The following is a 13872-nucleotide window of genomic DNA, read 5'->3' on the forward strand; positions in this document are numbered from 1 at the left end:
TTTTACAAAAAACGGCTGAAAAAAACAAATGTATTCGCTTGCATTCCTTTCAATCCATTTTTCCATTGACGTCCGTTACAAAAACAGATCAAAAACTCATCCGTTTTCTTTTTTAGCTTACACAAAAATGTGGTCGACCACGTAAAATTCGAAGTCAATTAAAAAAAACGGATCAAAAGGCAAGCACACAAATGCATCCGTTTTTTTGCAAAAACGGATGGGAAAAAAAAAAAAAAAAAACGTAGTGTGAACCCAGCCTAAGGCTTTTGCTTATGGAGTCCAGCAATGCGGCTCCTGCTATCTCTGTTTCCTTCCCTGCGTGACACCCTCCACTAAGGCTTAGAAGTAGAGATGCCTAACAGCACCAAACAGGGCCTTGCATCTCCCATGTACCTGGAGGATGCAGACAGTAATCCAATCAAATGATCGAATGGAATTACAATATAGCAAGTCCAACAGCATCCACATCCAATAGCGCACTCCTACTATCCCTGAGGCACTCTACAACCAATCACAGACCTGGTTGTTGGCATGGGACTGCTAAAGCCAGTGTTTAGCTGCAGGTTGACACCTGCCCTAATATTGTACTTCTAAGAAAATACTTAGTGGCAAAATAATGTACTCCTATGAAAATACAGTGGCAAAATATTGTACTCCTATGAAAATACAGTGGCAAAATATTGTACTCCTATGAAAATATTTAGTGGCAAAATATTGTACTCCTATAAGAATACTTACAGAGGCGTAAAGTTGTTTCTATTGATGGACCAGTGGACATACAGTAGTACTAGAGTAGTATTAAATATCTATAAACAGTCATGGCACCTAACTATGCAAACACTCAAGCTTACAGATTCTTTTCCAACAGAGAAAATGGAAGGAGGTATATAACTGTAGTAATGCACTTACATACGGCATACTGGAATGCTCGGGAATTTGCCAAAACGTTAATACCTAACAAAGGAAGTAGAGTACAGGTATCAGTACATAATGTTATATACATAGTGGGTGGGGATAAATATACTGAGGCGCTGATTCTGTACATACATCTCCACTGTTGAACAGTTCATTGACAATTATACAGCTGACTTTTTCATAAACATTTTTATGTTTTTTAGTTGGCTATTTCTTTGCATATAAAAACATATGTCAGTATTCACACTTAGCACCGAAGCAAAAACATAATGTGCAGTTATTGTTTTCCATAGTGCACTATTTAGCTTGGCTCCATAGACTAGAGAATGTAAGCAGAGTAAACTCATCATCATTAGAAAGGGCTTATATAATGACATAGAAATATCGAAGATTGTTGGCAAAAAAAAGAGCACTGGGTCCTTCTAGTCTGCCCTTTTAGTATTTCCCTTCTTATTATCTTAGGATAGATATATGTTTATTCCAGGCATGTTTTTATTCTGTTATTGTAGATTTACCAACCATATTTGCTGGAAGTTTGTTCCAAGCATCTACTACTCTTTCAGTAAAGTAATATTTACTCACGTTGCTTCTGATCGTTCCCCCAAATAACCTCTCACTTTGTCCTCTTGTTCCTGAGTTCAGTTTTTTTTATTAAATATGCAAAAGAACACTGCAGATGTCAGTGAACTAGCCAGACCTTCCTCCGGGAAGAAACAACCAAGCCAAGGAATGTCTCCAATCAAGGAAACCACCCAAGCAAGGTATCCACAGACAGCTGTTTCAGGGTTTTTGCCCCTCATCAGTGTGGAGTAGGATTCTGGCTAGTGGAAGCAATGACTAGTAAGTGCATGCAAATGGACGCTGGTTGACCTCAGGGAGATCAACCAAAACACTGCAGAGACACCATCACGTGTCTCAACGTCAGTGTATTCTAGAACATTGCCCCCTGGGAAATCAAATATGCAAAAGAACACTGCAGAGACACCATCACATGTTTCGACGTCAGTGAACTAGCCAGACCTTCCCTCCGGGAAGTAACAACCAAGCCAAAGGCGTTCTCCAGTCAAGGAAACCACCTCAGCAAGGTATCCATCCACAGACAGCTGTTTCGGGGTTTTTGCCCCTCATCAGTGTGGAGTAGGTTTCTGGCTAGTGGAAGCAATGACTAGTAAGTGCATGCAAAAGGACGTTGGTTGACCTCAGGGAGATCAACCAAAACACTGCAGAGACACCAACACGTGTCTCAACGTCAGTGTATTCTAGAACTAGTCATTGCTCCCACAAGCCAGAAACCTACTCCACACTGATAAGGGGCAAAAACCCTGAAACAGCTTTCTGTGGATGGATACCTTGCTTGGCTGTTTTTTTTGGCTTGGTTGTTCCTTCCCGGAGGAAGTTCTGGTTTGTTCACTGACGTCGAGACATGTGATGGTGTCTCTGCAGTGTTCTTTTGCATATTTGATTTCCCAGGGGGCAATGTTCTAGAATACACTGACGGCGGATTCCGCCTGTGCATAGAATGGAATCTATGGCACGGCGGAAATGTGCGTGGCTGCCAGAGTCCACAAGCAGGAGCGAGCTGCGGAATCCGCAAGGGGTTTTCAGTCGAGATTCCGTAGTGTGCACGTACCCTTTCCTGGTATGTTTTATACCACTCACCCTCCACCATTTTTGTAGCCCATCTCTGGACCCATTCTATTTTATGAATATCTTTTTCTAGGTGAGGTCTCCAGAACTGGACACAGTATTCCAGATGTGATGTCACTAGAGCTCTATACAGCGTAATCACAATCTCCCTCTTCCTACTGTTTATACCTTTAGCTATACAGCCTAGCATACCATTTGCTTTGCCCACTGCCTGGTTGCACTGGTGACTCATTTTAAGGCTGTCAGAAATGACTCTCTCTAAATCCTTCTTTTCTGAAGTCTTTGGCAACGCAGAACTGCTGATATGATACTCGGATAGAGTATTTCTTCTCTCCTATATTTTACTTCTAGAGGACTAATCACCCTAGTATTCTGCCTTCCATTGTCTGCTAGTTGTTTGGGAGTCACTATCCTGACAGCTACTCCTAGACTGTTCACAATGGGCTTCCTATTGGTTTGGTTGTCTTTAAAAATCCCTGTGCAGTTCTGTGTAGATTATTCCAATGCTGTATAGAATTTTTTAATCTCAGGACGTGCCGACCATACTGTGTTGAGGATTGGGCTATCCTCAGGTCGGGCATTCACCAGGTGACCTGGATGAACTGTTTGCTTTTAGATTACAGCATATGCTCTGTGGGTTATAACCTAAGAGTTCTTTATATGTCTAGTTCTTTGTTTCTTGTTCTTGTTTCTAGTTCATTAGGTACTCCTTGGTTAAAAGTATTTAGTTACTGCTACCTTCCGTGCAGGGTCCCTGGCGCTGCTCTGTGAAGACGTATGAGCAGCCCGGGCAGTAGTGACAACACAGTCTAATGCTGCAGGCTGGCTGATGACAGCAGGTAAATATTCATATTGATGCACAAGTCCAAAAGAAGAAAAAAAGATTTGTGGAACTTAAAGGGGTTGTCCAGCGGAAAAAAAAATTCTTTCAGATCAGCTGGTATCAGAAAGTTAAATAGAATTGTAATTTACTTCTATTTAAAAATCTCAAGTCTTCCCATACTTATACACTGTTGTATATCCTGCAGGAAATGTTGTTTGTTTACATTCAGAAACAGTGCTCTCTACTGACATCTCTGGTGGAGTCAGGAACTGTCCTGAGCAGGAGAGGTTTTCTATGGGGACTTGCTGCTGCTCTGTACAGTTCCTGACTCCGCCAGAGATGTCAGTAGAGAGCAGTGTTTCTGAATGTAAACAAACACCACTTCCTGCAGGATATATAGTAGCTTATAAGTATGGGAATACTTGAGATTTTTAAATAGAAGTAAATTACAAATCTATTTAACTTTCTGAAACCAGTTGATTTGAAAGAAAAAAAAGATTTCGCTGGACAACCCCTTTAATATATTCATACTGAGCCTACTGAGCAGCAGGTGGGCGCTTATCACACGCCCCGTACATGGCATGGCATTAGTGTGATGCTCCATGTACAGGGCAGGACTTTTAAGCTCCTATACAAGCCAGGTGCAGTGTCAGTGATGTCACTGCACCACGTGACCAACCCAGGGAACCCCAAAAAGACGACTGAATTGGCAACAGAAGCCAATTAGAGATCAGGTGAGCTAGGCAGGGCAAGTTTATTAAAAGGAATAGAAAAATAAATTGAAAAAGCCAATGATATAAACAGAATGGCGGCCCAGAAATCGGCTTGACAGGGAACTGCAGGGGACACAACCATTGACACAAACGTAGGAGATCTCATCACAGAAACTTTAATCAACTACTATGGATGAAATAATCATTTTCCTATATACGGTTGAAATGGGGGAGATTTATCAAACATGGTGTAAAGTGAAACTGTCTCAGTTGCCCCTAGCAACCAATCAGATTCCTCCTTTCATTCCTCACAGATTCTTTGGAAAATGAAAGGTGGAATCTGATTGGTTGCTAGGGGCAACTGAGCCAGTTTCACTTTACACCATGTTTGATAAATCTCCCTCAATATTTTTTGTGGCACATCCCCTTTAACCAAGTGAGCAAGAAGCCCTGGTTCTCGTAGCTCTAGCATGTTCCACAGCGGCACTACAGGAGATGGGTGAGTTAACGTGTTTGTTATTTTCACACCCCACCCCGCCTGCCTGCAGATATCATAGTTGGTGGGACTACTCCTTTAATAAAATGACCCAAACAGGAAACAGTAGATCTCACAGAAATAAAACAGCTGCATTGTGTCGCACCTTTAAAGATAAGAAGTGCAGTGGGAGGCAAGTCATCAAACCAGTGTTCTCGAATACGTTGCACCTGTGAAGAGAAAACAATGGTGATCTTACCTTTTTTAATCAAACAGGAGGACACTTAAAAGGTATAAAAGAACCTCAAGAACTGAAGCAATAAGCTAAAGCAGGGGTTCAGAACCTTGGCTCTTAAACGGTTGCAATACTACAACTCCCATCATTGTAGTTGTGGTTTTCCAACAGCTGGAGAGTCAAGGTTTCCTACACCTGGGCTAAAAGAAAGATGGTTCCTTGGTTTTGGGAAATCCCCACATACAAAGTAATAGCCCATGGTAAAAAATAAAAAAAAGAATACTGCATAGAAAACTATGTATATTGGCAGGATATTGGCATGTACATAGGAGGGATATTGTATTTGGTGCCCACTTACCTTCCACTTCAAGTCCACTACTTCATAAAAATGATAAAATTCTTTTAAACTGCAAAATACAAATGGCATAAAATTGAGCAGTCTTATATACTGTATACCAACATACAAAGCTACAGTGTATACAAAGGTATAAACACTTCCATCTCAAAGCACCTCCAAAATATTTCAGCTATTGGTATGAAAAATATTCTAAATATGGATACTGTATTATTTCTTACTGGGAACTTAATAAGGTCAGAGAACTGAAGCAGTACCTTCTAAAAGGAGAAGTCCAGCAAATTTTTTTTATTAAAGTATTGTATTATCCCCCAAAAGTTATACAAATCACCAATATACACTTATTACGGGAAATGTTTATAAAGTGCTTTTTCCCTGCACTTCCTACTGCATCAAGGCTTCACTTCCTGGATAAAATGGTGATGTCACGACCCGACTCCCAGAGCTGTGCGGGCTGTGGCTGCTGGAGAGGATGATGGCAGAGGGATGCTCAGTGTCCCTCAGTGTCCCCCTGCCATCATCCTCTCCAGCAGCCACAGCCGCATAGCTCTGGGAGTCAGGGCGTTACATCATCATGTTATCCAGCAAGTGACATCACCATTTTATCCAGGAAGTGAAGCCTTGATGCAGTAGTAAGGGCAGGGAAAAAGCACTTTATAAGCATTTCCCGTAATAAGTGTATATTGGTGATTTGTTTAACTTTTGGGGGGCAATACAATACTTTAATAAAAACTGAGTTTAAATTTACACCAAACAATAATCAAGCTTCACACATGACATGCTGACAGGTGGCTAAGGAGTGGGGTATCTCAAAGAAAATGGGACTTACTGGTCTAAAACTGAAGGAAAGACTCCTTCTGTCGACAGTTACCTTAAATAGTCCCTGTCATACAACAGGTGAGAGTAAGAGACTTTGTAATATATCTTAAAGAGAAAAATGCCTTTTTCCCCTTCAAGCTCTTTTCCTGCTCCAACACCTAAACTCATCATCTGCTCCAAAAAAACAGTTCAAGTCTGTCTTGTCTTTACAAGACATTCTACCAGCTCACTGAGGCATCCATTTTATAATACCCATACAAGTCTATGGAGAGGAGAAGGGGGAGAAGCAGAGGTAGCTGGAGAAAGCCAGAAGCAGAGTAGACAAGCATTGCAGTGACCCATGACACCAGTAAATAGAGGAGACAATAGCAGTTCCCTGAGGAATGACCTCTTCAAAGGTCACAGGGCATGCTCATTAATGTTTCACATTCACCTCATGAGAACAGAGTATATTGTCGTCTATGTCCATGAGTCTCGCTGTAAAGCTGTTAAAAACAGCTCAGACAAGATGGCGGCCCTCATAACAATAAGCAAAAAGTAAAATAGAAAAAAAAAATTACATTTAGAAAATACAAACAGATTAGAATAAAAGAACAAGTTTTATAATCTGACTCTGATCAGTAAAAGTTTAGGCGACACATTCCCTTTAACTGGGAGAGAAATACACATTGACATAGCTGTTACCTCAGATTATCTGTCCTGTTCTGTTTCAGAGCCCTAAAGCAAAGGTATCTATCACGAGTTGACATCCGGGGCTTGTAGAATCTCATCATTCCATCAAAGTGTCGAAAAGAAATTCCTGGGGGACCCTGAAAAGGTATATATACACACACACCAGATGAAGAAACCATAACAGACCCTGTACATACAAGAGAAATCACTGAGCAGGTTAGTTAATGTATAAAAGGATAAAGGGGGGAGATTTCTTAAGGTTGTGCCTCTGGTGTACGCCATAGAAAAGGCCAGATTCTTGCCTTCTCTCCGGCATACGCCAGCTGTAACCCCTGCTCACCTGATTGGCAGGCACGGCAAGTCGGAGGAGGCGTGGCTTCCTCCCGTGCCTGATTTATTAAGGTTTAAAAGGTTTAAATACTCCTGTGTTTTGAGAATCACAACTGAGCCTCCACAGACCCTTTTCTTTGCATTATTAAGGTTTAGGCCAGGTGTACACATGGCAAAAATCGCCACCTGTTTTAGAGCAGGGGTAGTTTTTTGCACCACTGCTACGCAGGGTGACCGCTTTACTAAGAGGCATGTGCTTCCTAGTAAATACGGCTGTGGAAAAGGGGCGGAGCTTTATTTAAGGCTGGCGTACTCTTGATAGATGTATGCCAGGCTTGATAGATACCCTTCCAAGTAATAATCATTAACTTGTGCCAGGGTTTGGAAAACAAAGTCTGCTGACATCAGCAATGTTGAAGGCCTAACAGACAATTAGAGATGAGAGAACATCGAGCATGCTCTAGTCCATCCGAACCCAATCGTTCGGCATATGCTTAGCGGTGGCTGCTGAACTTGGATAAAGCTCTAAGGTTGTCTGGAAAACATGGATACAGCCAATAACTATATCCATGTTTTCCACATAGCCTTAGGGCTTTATCCAACTTCAGCAGCCACCGCTAATACAAATGCCGAACGATCGGGTTCGGATGGACTCGAGCATGCTTGAGGTTCGCTTATCTCTACAGACAATGTATAAATTACAGGACTTCCCCTTTAAGACTGACCTCTCCCTCCACTTTTATCTGACTACCTTCAGCATCACTAAGATAAATCTTGTCTCTTATTCTGCACAGAGAAGACACAGACACATAGGAGAGAGAATGTTCTGTTCTCCCTTCCTCCTGCCAGGACGGCTGTGCGCTCGGCTTCTGCACTGACTCATCTACTTGTAAAGCTTCTGTGCGCTCACTGGTTCACGTTAATACAAATGAACATATAAATCACCCACCCAACAAATGACTAATGTTACCGAGCGGCAGAGTGTTGTTTTATGACACTGTACTTCATCTCTTTATACCTGTGGGATGAGTAGCAGCTGGTAGCTGTGCTGTGTGGCTGTACGCTTGTGGAGAAGAAGAGATTTGAACTTCTTTTTCTCAATGTCATTGAATGTGTCAAACACGACTGCCAGAAGCTGAGGATTAGGAAACCAACGTAAGAAACAAAGCAAAACTTATACTGCAATAGTTTCCCTCTACATATGCTTACATTCAGGGATTCCTCTGCGGTTTCCGGCATTATGGCAGGAAGAGTAACAGGCTGCACTACTATTCTTGTCACTGAGAGCATGGGAACCTTAAAATTTTTTTTTTTTTTAAGAAAATCAACAGGAGTTGTGAATGCAAGCAGTTTTGCATGTGTACAGCTGCTGCTTTTCCATATTCAGTAGCAGAGAATCCTGGAGGTGCTCGCATTGTATGGTCAGCTCTCCTGTCACACAGCACCAAAGCCTCTTTAACCACAGAGTGACATTATACTGACTGAACTGTAAGGCTATGTTCACACATGGTGTTCAATTAGCGGTAATTATGCTTTTTTTTTGCCACAGACTGCGCAATCGCAGTAAAATAGTGACGTTTTTACCACAATTTTGACAGAATTGCATAAGAAATGCTGCTATGTTACCATGATTGTGCAATTTGTTGCAAAATAGCGGTAGAAACACAACTAAAGCACGTGTAAAGATAATCTAAGCATGTATAGCGCTCTGGAATCAAGGGTGCTTAAAAAATAAATAATAATAATAATAATAATAATAATAATAATAATAATAATAATAATAATAATACATAGCCGATAATATAATTGGCCTAAGTTAATTGCCCTCAGTTGATATATAACCTGCATGATGAACAAAAGTCTTTCCTTGCGTGACTGTGCAAAGGACTGGGACTTCCTGTTCTTTTTTTTTTTTTAACACAGAAAAGGTCAAATATCATGGACCAGAGTTGGGTATGTATAACGCCGATTTAAACATAGAAAACGTAAAAAAATAAAGTATATGGCTAAACTGCTTGCAATTATAATTCGATGATTTCTTTAAAAAAAAAACAGAAAAAAAACAGGTGCGCTTAAAAGGATATTTCTTTTTCAGAAAGTATCCCCTATCCACGGAATAAGGAATAATTAGTGGATAGGTGGGGATGTGACTGCTGGGATCCCCACTATTCCTTCACTCTTTGTAGCACCTCTGAACATTGTCGAGCTCAGGATTCAATCTTTAGAATTGCGCGTTGTTCATTCACAAGCACAATATTTCTGAGCTGTAATTTTTGGGGGTCCTGGCAGTCGGATCTCCATGATTCACTAATTCTTCCCTAACTTAAAGGGAACCAGTCACCCCGTGGCCCCAGGCAGCAACTGACATACAGGGACATGAAGCTCAATAAACTTACCACATCGGTCCCGGTCCCGTCCTGGATCCGCTGTTCACCTGGAGAAATTGCAGATTCTTCGTCTCGAGCCCATTATGGTAATGAGCGCCGCTGGGCCCTGAAGTCCAGCCTTCTCCACACCTCCGACTGCTGAAGTCTTCAGTCTTCTTCCTCCTCGTCTTCTTTCTTGCCGGATCCCGCGCAGGCGCCGTGACAGACGTTTTTGGCGCATGCGCAGTTCACAATTGAAGCCGCTCCACAGCTTCACTGTTGACCGCGCATGCGCAGAAGAAGCGAGGAGACCTCCGCAACAGCACCTGCGCAGGAATTCGTGAGAAGACTGAAGACGTCAATCAAGTTCCAGGAGGCGTGGATGGGCAGCAACGAGAAGAGGACCTCATAAATAAGCTGGACTCATCCGTCGATTCCTATGGACGTTGAACTCATTACCATAATGGGCGCGAGAAGAAGATTCAGCGATTTCTCCGGGTGAACAGAGGGATCCGGGATGGGACCACGGGGGTGACAGGTTCCCTCTAATTAAAGCGATTATACCATCAGGTACATCGCTGCGCTTTTTTTACCTTAAGCGATAAGCACCAGCGCGGGGAAGCCGTTGGCATGGTCCTTTTTTTTTTTGAATGGTCACCCGATTCCCAAGTCGAGTCTTTTCTCAAGCATTGGACTGCCCCGGAGCACTGGGCGCCCCACTGTGGAGATATCCGCTCTATGATGCGGCTTCATTGATTCTAATGGAGCCACCTCACAGAGGGGAGGGGATATCTCCCCAATGGGGGCCTGTGGGCTGGCACTGTGCGCAGGAACCAGGTGGCGATTCAGAAAGAGGACTGTGCCACTGGCATCCCCGTGCTGGCCATCAGTACAAGTTGTGCACATGGATAGAATGGCGTAGGCGCGCCCCTCTATGACGCAGCTCTATTAGAATCAGCTTTTAGGTTAAAAAAGAGCAGCAATGTACCTGATGGTAAAGTCGCTTTAACCTTTTGAAATGAAAATACCCCTTTAAAGCAAACTGGTATAATTGTATTTATTTTAACATAATACAGAAAAATGTAAAACCACACTTAGGGTGGGTTCATGCATAACTGATCTGCAGCGGATTTCAAGCTGCGAGTTCAGTGGCTGCGGTGGGGCAGACGCAGGTAACCCCCAAAGCAAGTTGGAGTGCAGACCGGTAATGTATGTACTGGGGCACAGGGGTTAAGGGTGTTGACTTTTACATATTCGTACACTCAACCATCCAGTCTGACACTGTGCTCTGTGCTGCCACCTCTGTCCATGTCAGGAACTGACCAGAGCCGGAGAGGTTTTCTATGTCCTGCAGGAAGTGGTATTCTTTTCAGTCTGGAGAGAAGAGAGGTTTTCATTGGGGATTTGGTACTGCTCTAGACAGTTCCTGTCATGGACAGGGACAGCAGAGAGCACTGTGTCAGACTGGAAAGAATACACCACTTCCTGCAGCGCATACAGCAGCTCATAAGTATGGGAAAATTTGAGATTTTTAAATAAAACTTTCTGAAACCAGTTGATTTAAAGAAAAAGATTTTCACTGGAAAATTTCCCCCCCTTTAAAGAGATCTGTCAGTTGGTTTATGCTGTCATATCTAAGGGTAGCATAAACTAGTGACAGAGAAGCTGAACAGAATGCTGTATCACTTACATTGTTCTGTGCAGCTGATCCAGAGATATCCTCCTGAATAACATGAACAATAAGTAGTTCTCTCCATTATGTGCATGAGCCCAGTAGTCCTCGATTCTCATGAGAAACAAAAAACTCCGCCCACCAGCTGCTGATTGGCAGTTATCTATCCATGCTGTGTATAGGCAGCCAACTGTCAATCAGCAGCTGGAGGGCGGGGGGGGGGGGCAAGAATCCTATTCTCCTGCATATTAGGAGAACAGCTGAACAGAATGATGTAAGAAATATACCAATCTCTTCAGCAATTCTGTCACTAGTTTATGCTGCCCTCATTTAAGGTGGAATAAAGCTAATGAAAGATTCCTTTTAACCTCCTACCTAATGATTTGCTGTTGTCTTAAAAGCCCAACAAGAGAAGGCAGAAGTTGGCTCACCAGATTCATGATGAAATAGAGTTCAATAGACAAGTACACAATAAAAAAGACGCAGGACCATCGATTTCGTGAATATGCCGGCATCATGACATCAGGGAAACTACAATGCAGAGGACACACTATTAGCAGTAGGATTTTAAAGTTTAAGCATCTACTTGTTTTTACAGTCCATATATTACTTTTAAAGCGAATCTGTAACCACAATCTGTCCCCCCCAAACCACTTATACCTTCGGATAGCTGCTTTTAATCCAAGATCTGTCCTGGGGTCCGTTCGGCAGGTGATGCAGTTATTGTCATAAAAAGAACTTTTAATCCGGCAGCGCTGTGTCTAACTGCCGGGGCTTACATTTGTATATGCATTAGGCTGGCACCACCTCTCCGTTCTTCCTCCCCACCCTCCTCATCATTAGGAATGATCAGGAACATTTATTGCTGTTTGAGCTTTGCACAGGTGTCTTAACGATCCAGCCCATGTGCCGGGCTGCCACAGGTGGGGAATAGGAAGCGATCTGCCTGGAGTATTTCTAATGATGAGGAGGGCGGCACCTGTGGCAGCCCGACACATAGGCTGGAACGTTAAGACACCTGTGCAAAGCTCAAACAGTAATAAATGTTCCTGATCATTCCTAATGATGAGGAGGGTGGGGAGGAAGAACGGAGAGGTGGTGCCAGCCTAATGCATATACAAATGTAAGCCCCGGCAGTTAGACACAGCGCTGCCGGATTAAAAGTTCTTTTTATGACAATAACTGCATCACCTGCCGAACGGACCCCAGGACAGATCTTGGATTAAAAGCAGCTATCTGATAGTACAAGCGGTTTGGGGGGGGACAGATTGTGGGTACAGAGTCGCTTTCAAGTACAAAAGAGATTTCCTTACTTGGCAGTTGTCAAAAGTACAAACAGGCTAACCAGACTGTTCTCAAGAGTGTTGAAATACTGTAAAAAGGAAGAGAAAAAAAAAGTTTTTTGAGAGATATAAACGTAAATTCCAGTGTCTATGAAAGGTAAGCATACCCCCATAAAACACCTTAACATTGTGAATTAACCCTTTGAGGACCAGGCCCAAAATGACCCAGTGGACCGCGCAAATTTTGATCTTAGTGTTTCCGTTTTTCCCTCCTCCCCCTCTAAGAGCTCTAGCACTCTCAGTTTTCTATCTACACGCCATGTAAGTGCTTGTTTTTTACAGGAATAGTTGTACTTTGTAATGGCGTCATTAATTTTACCATAACATGTATGATGGAATTCCAAATATATTATTTATGAAGATATAAATAGGTGAAATCGTAAATAAGAATGCAATATGGTAACGTTTGGGGGGTTCCTGTGTCTACGTAATGCACTATATGGTAACAGCGACATGATATTATTACTCTATAGGTCCGAACACAACCATATGCAGGTTACACAGATTCTCTAATGTTATATATGTATTTTTTTATGAAATCCTTTTTTTTGGCAATTAAATATTAATAAAATGGGCCTATTGTGACGCTTATAACGGTTTTATTTTTTCACCTACGGGGCTGTATGGGGTGTAATTTTTTCCGCCATGATCTCTAGTTTTTATTAATACCATAGTTGTGAAGATCGGACGTTTTGATCACTTTTTATTGATTTTTTTAAATATATAATGTAACATAAAATCGGTAATCTGCGCACTTTTTCCCCTCTTTTCGTGTACGCCGTTTACCGATCACAATGACGCTTGTTATATTTTAATAGATCGGACAATTACGCACGCTACGGTATATTATATGTTTATCTATTTATTTATTTTTATATGTTTTATTTATATAATGGGAAAGGGGGGTGATTTAGACTTTTATTGGGGGAGGGGCTTTGGGGTAGTGTATTAGTGTTTTGAACTATTTTTTTTTTTACACTTTTGAAGTCCCTTTGGGGGACTTTTACATACACTAGTGTGATTACACACACTGATCATTGCCATGCCATAGGCACAGCATTGATCAGTGTTATCGGCGATCTGCTCATTGAGCCTGCCTGTGCAGGCTTAGTGTAGCAGATCGCCGATCGGACCGCACGGAGGCAGGTAAGAGACCTCCGGCGGTCCGTTTCAACGATCGGGACCCCCGCAGTCACACTGCGGGGGTCCCGATCGGTAAGTGACAGGGGACTCCCCCTGTCACTTACACTTAAACGCCACGGTCGCGCCGCGATCGCGGCGTTTAAGGGGTTAATGACACGCGGCAGCGCGATCGCTGCAGCGTGTCATTACCGGTGAGGTCCCGGCTGCTCACTGCAGCCGGCCCCCACCTCCTATGAAGCGCGCTCCGGAGCACGCTTCATAGCGGGAGAAACACCCAGGACGTAAGGTTACGTCATGGGTCGTCTGGGGACAGACTTCCGTGACGTAACCCTACGTCCAGGGTCGTCTAGGGGTTAAAGGGGTA

General features: G+C 42.7%; 2 protein-coding genes across 4 annotated transcripts in view; one reads left to right on the forward strand and one right to left on the reverse strand.

The window, feature by feature from the left end:
• The window catches only part of TPCN1 (two pore segment channel 1), a 46580-nt gene that overhangs the window by 17210 nt on the left and 15498 nt on the right, over positions 1-13872 (reverse strand). For all 3 annotated transcript variants that reach the window (XM_069961421.1, XM_069961424.1, XM_069961425.1), the window contains exons 9-15: positions 12336-12394; positions 11454-11553; positions 8003-8119; positions 6667-6791; positions 5167-5215; positions 4740-4803; positions 910-954 (exon numbers count right to left, since the gene is read on the reverse strand). In XM_069961421.1, coding sequence (XP_069817522.1) covers positions 910-954; positions 4740-4803; positions 5167-5215; positions 6667-6791; positions 8003-8119; positions 11454-11553; positions 12336-12394 — 559 coding nt within the window. The remainder of the gene's footprint in view (positions 1-909; positions 955-4739; positions 4804-5166; positions 5216-6666; positions 6792-8002; positions 8120-11453; positions 11554-12335; positions 12395-13872) is intronic.
• The window catches only part of IQCD (IQ motif containing D), a 34744-nt gene continuing 27605 nt past the window's right edge, over positions 6734-13872 (forward strand). Inside the window, exon 1 of the mRNA XM_069961427.1 lies at positions 6734-6870. The gene's annotated coding sequence lies outside the window, so the exon portion shown is untranslated. The remainder of the gene's footprint in view (positions 6871-13872) is intronic.

The sequence above is a fragment of the Dendropsophus ebraccatus genome, chromosome 3 (assembly GCF_027789765.1).
Source record: "Dendropsophus ebraccatus isolate aDenEbr1 chromosome 3, aDenEbr1.pat, whole genome shotgun sequence".
Lineage (NCBI taxonomy): Eukaryota > Metazoa > Chordata > Amphibia > Anura > Hylidae > Dendropsophus > Dendropsophus ebraccatus.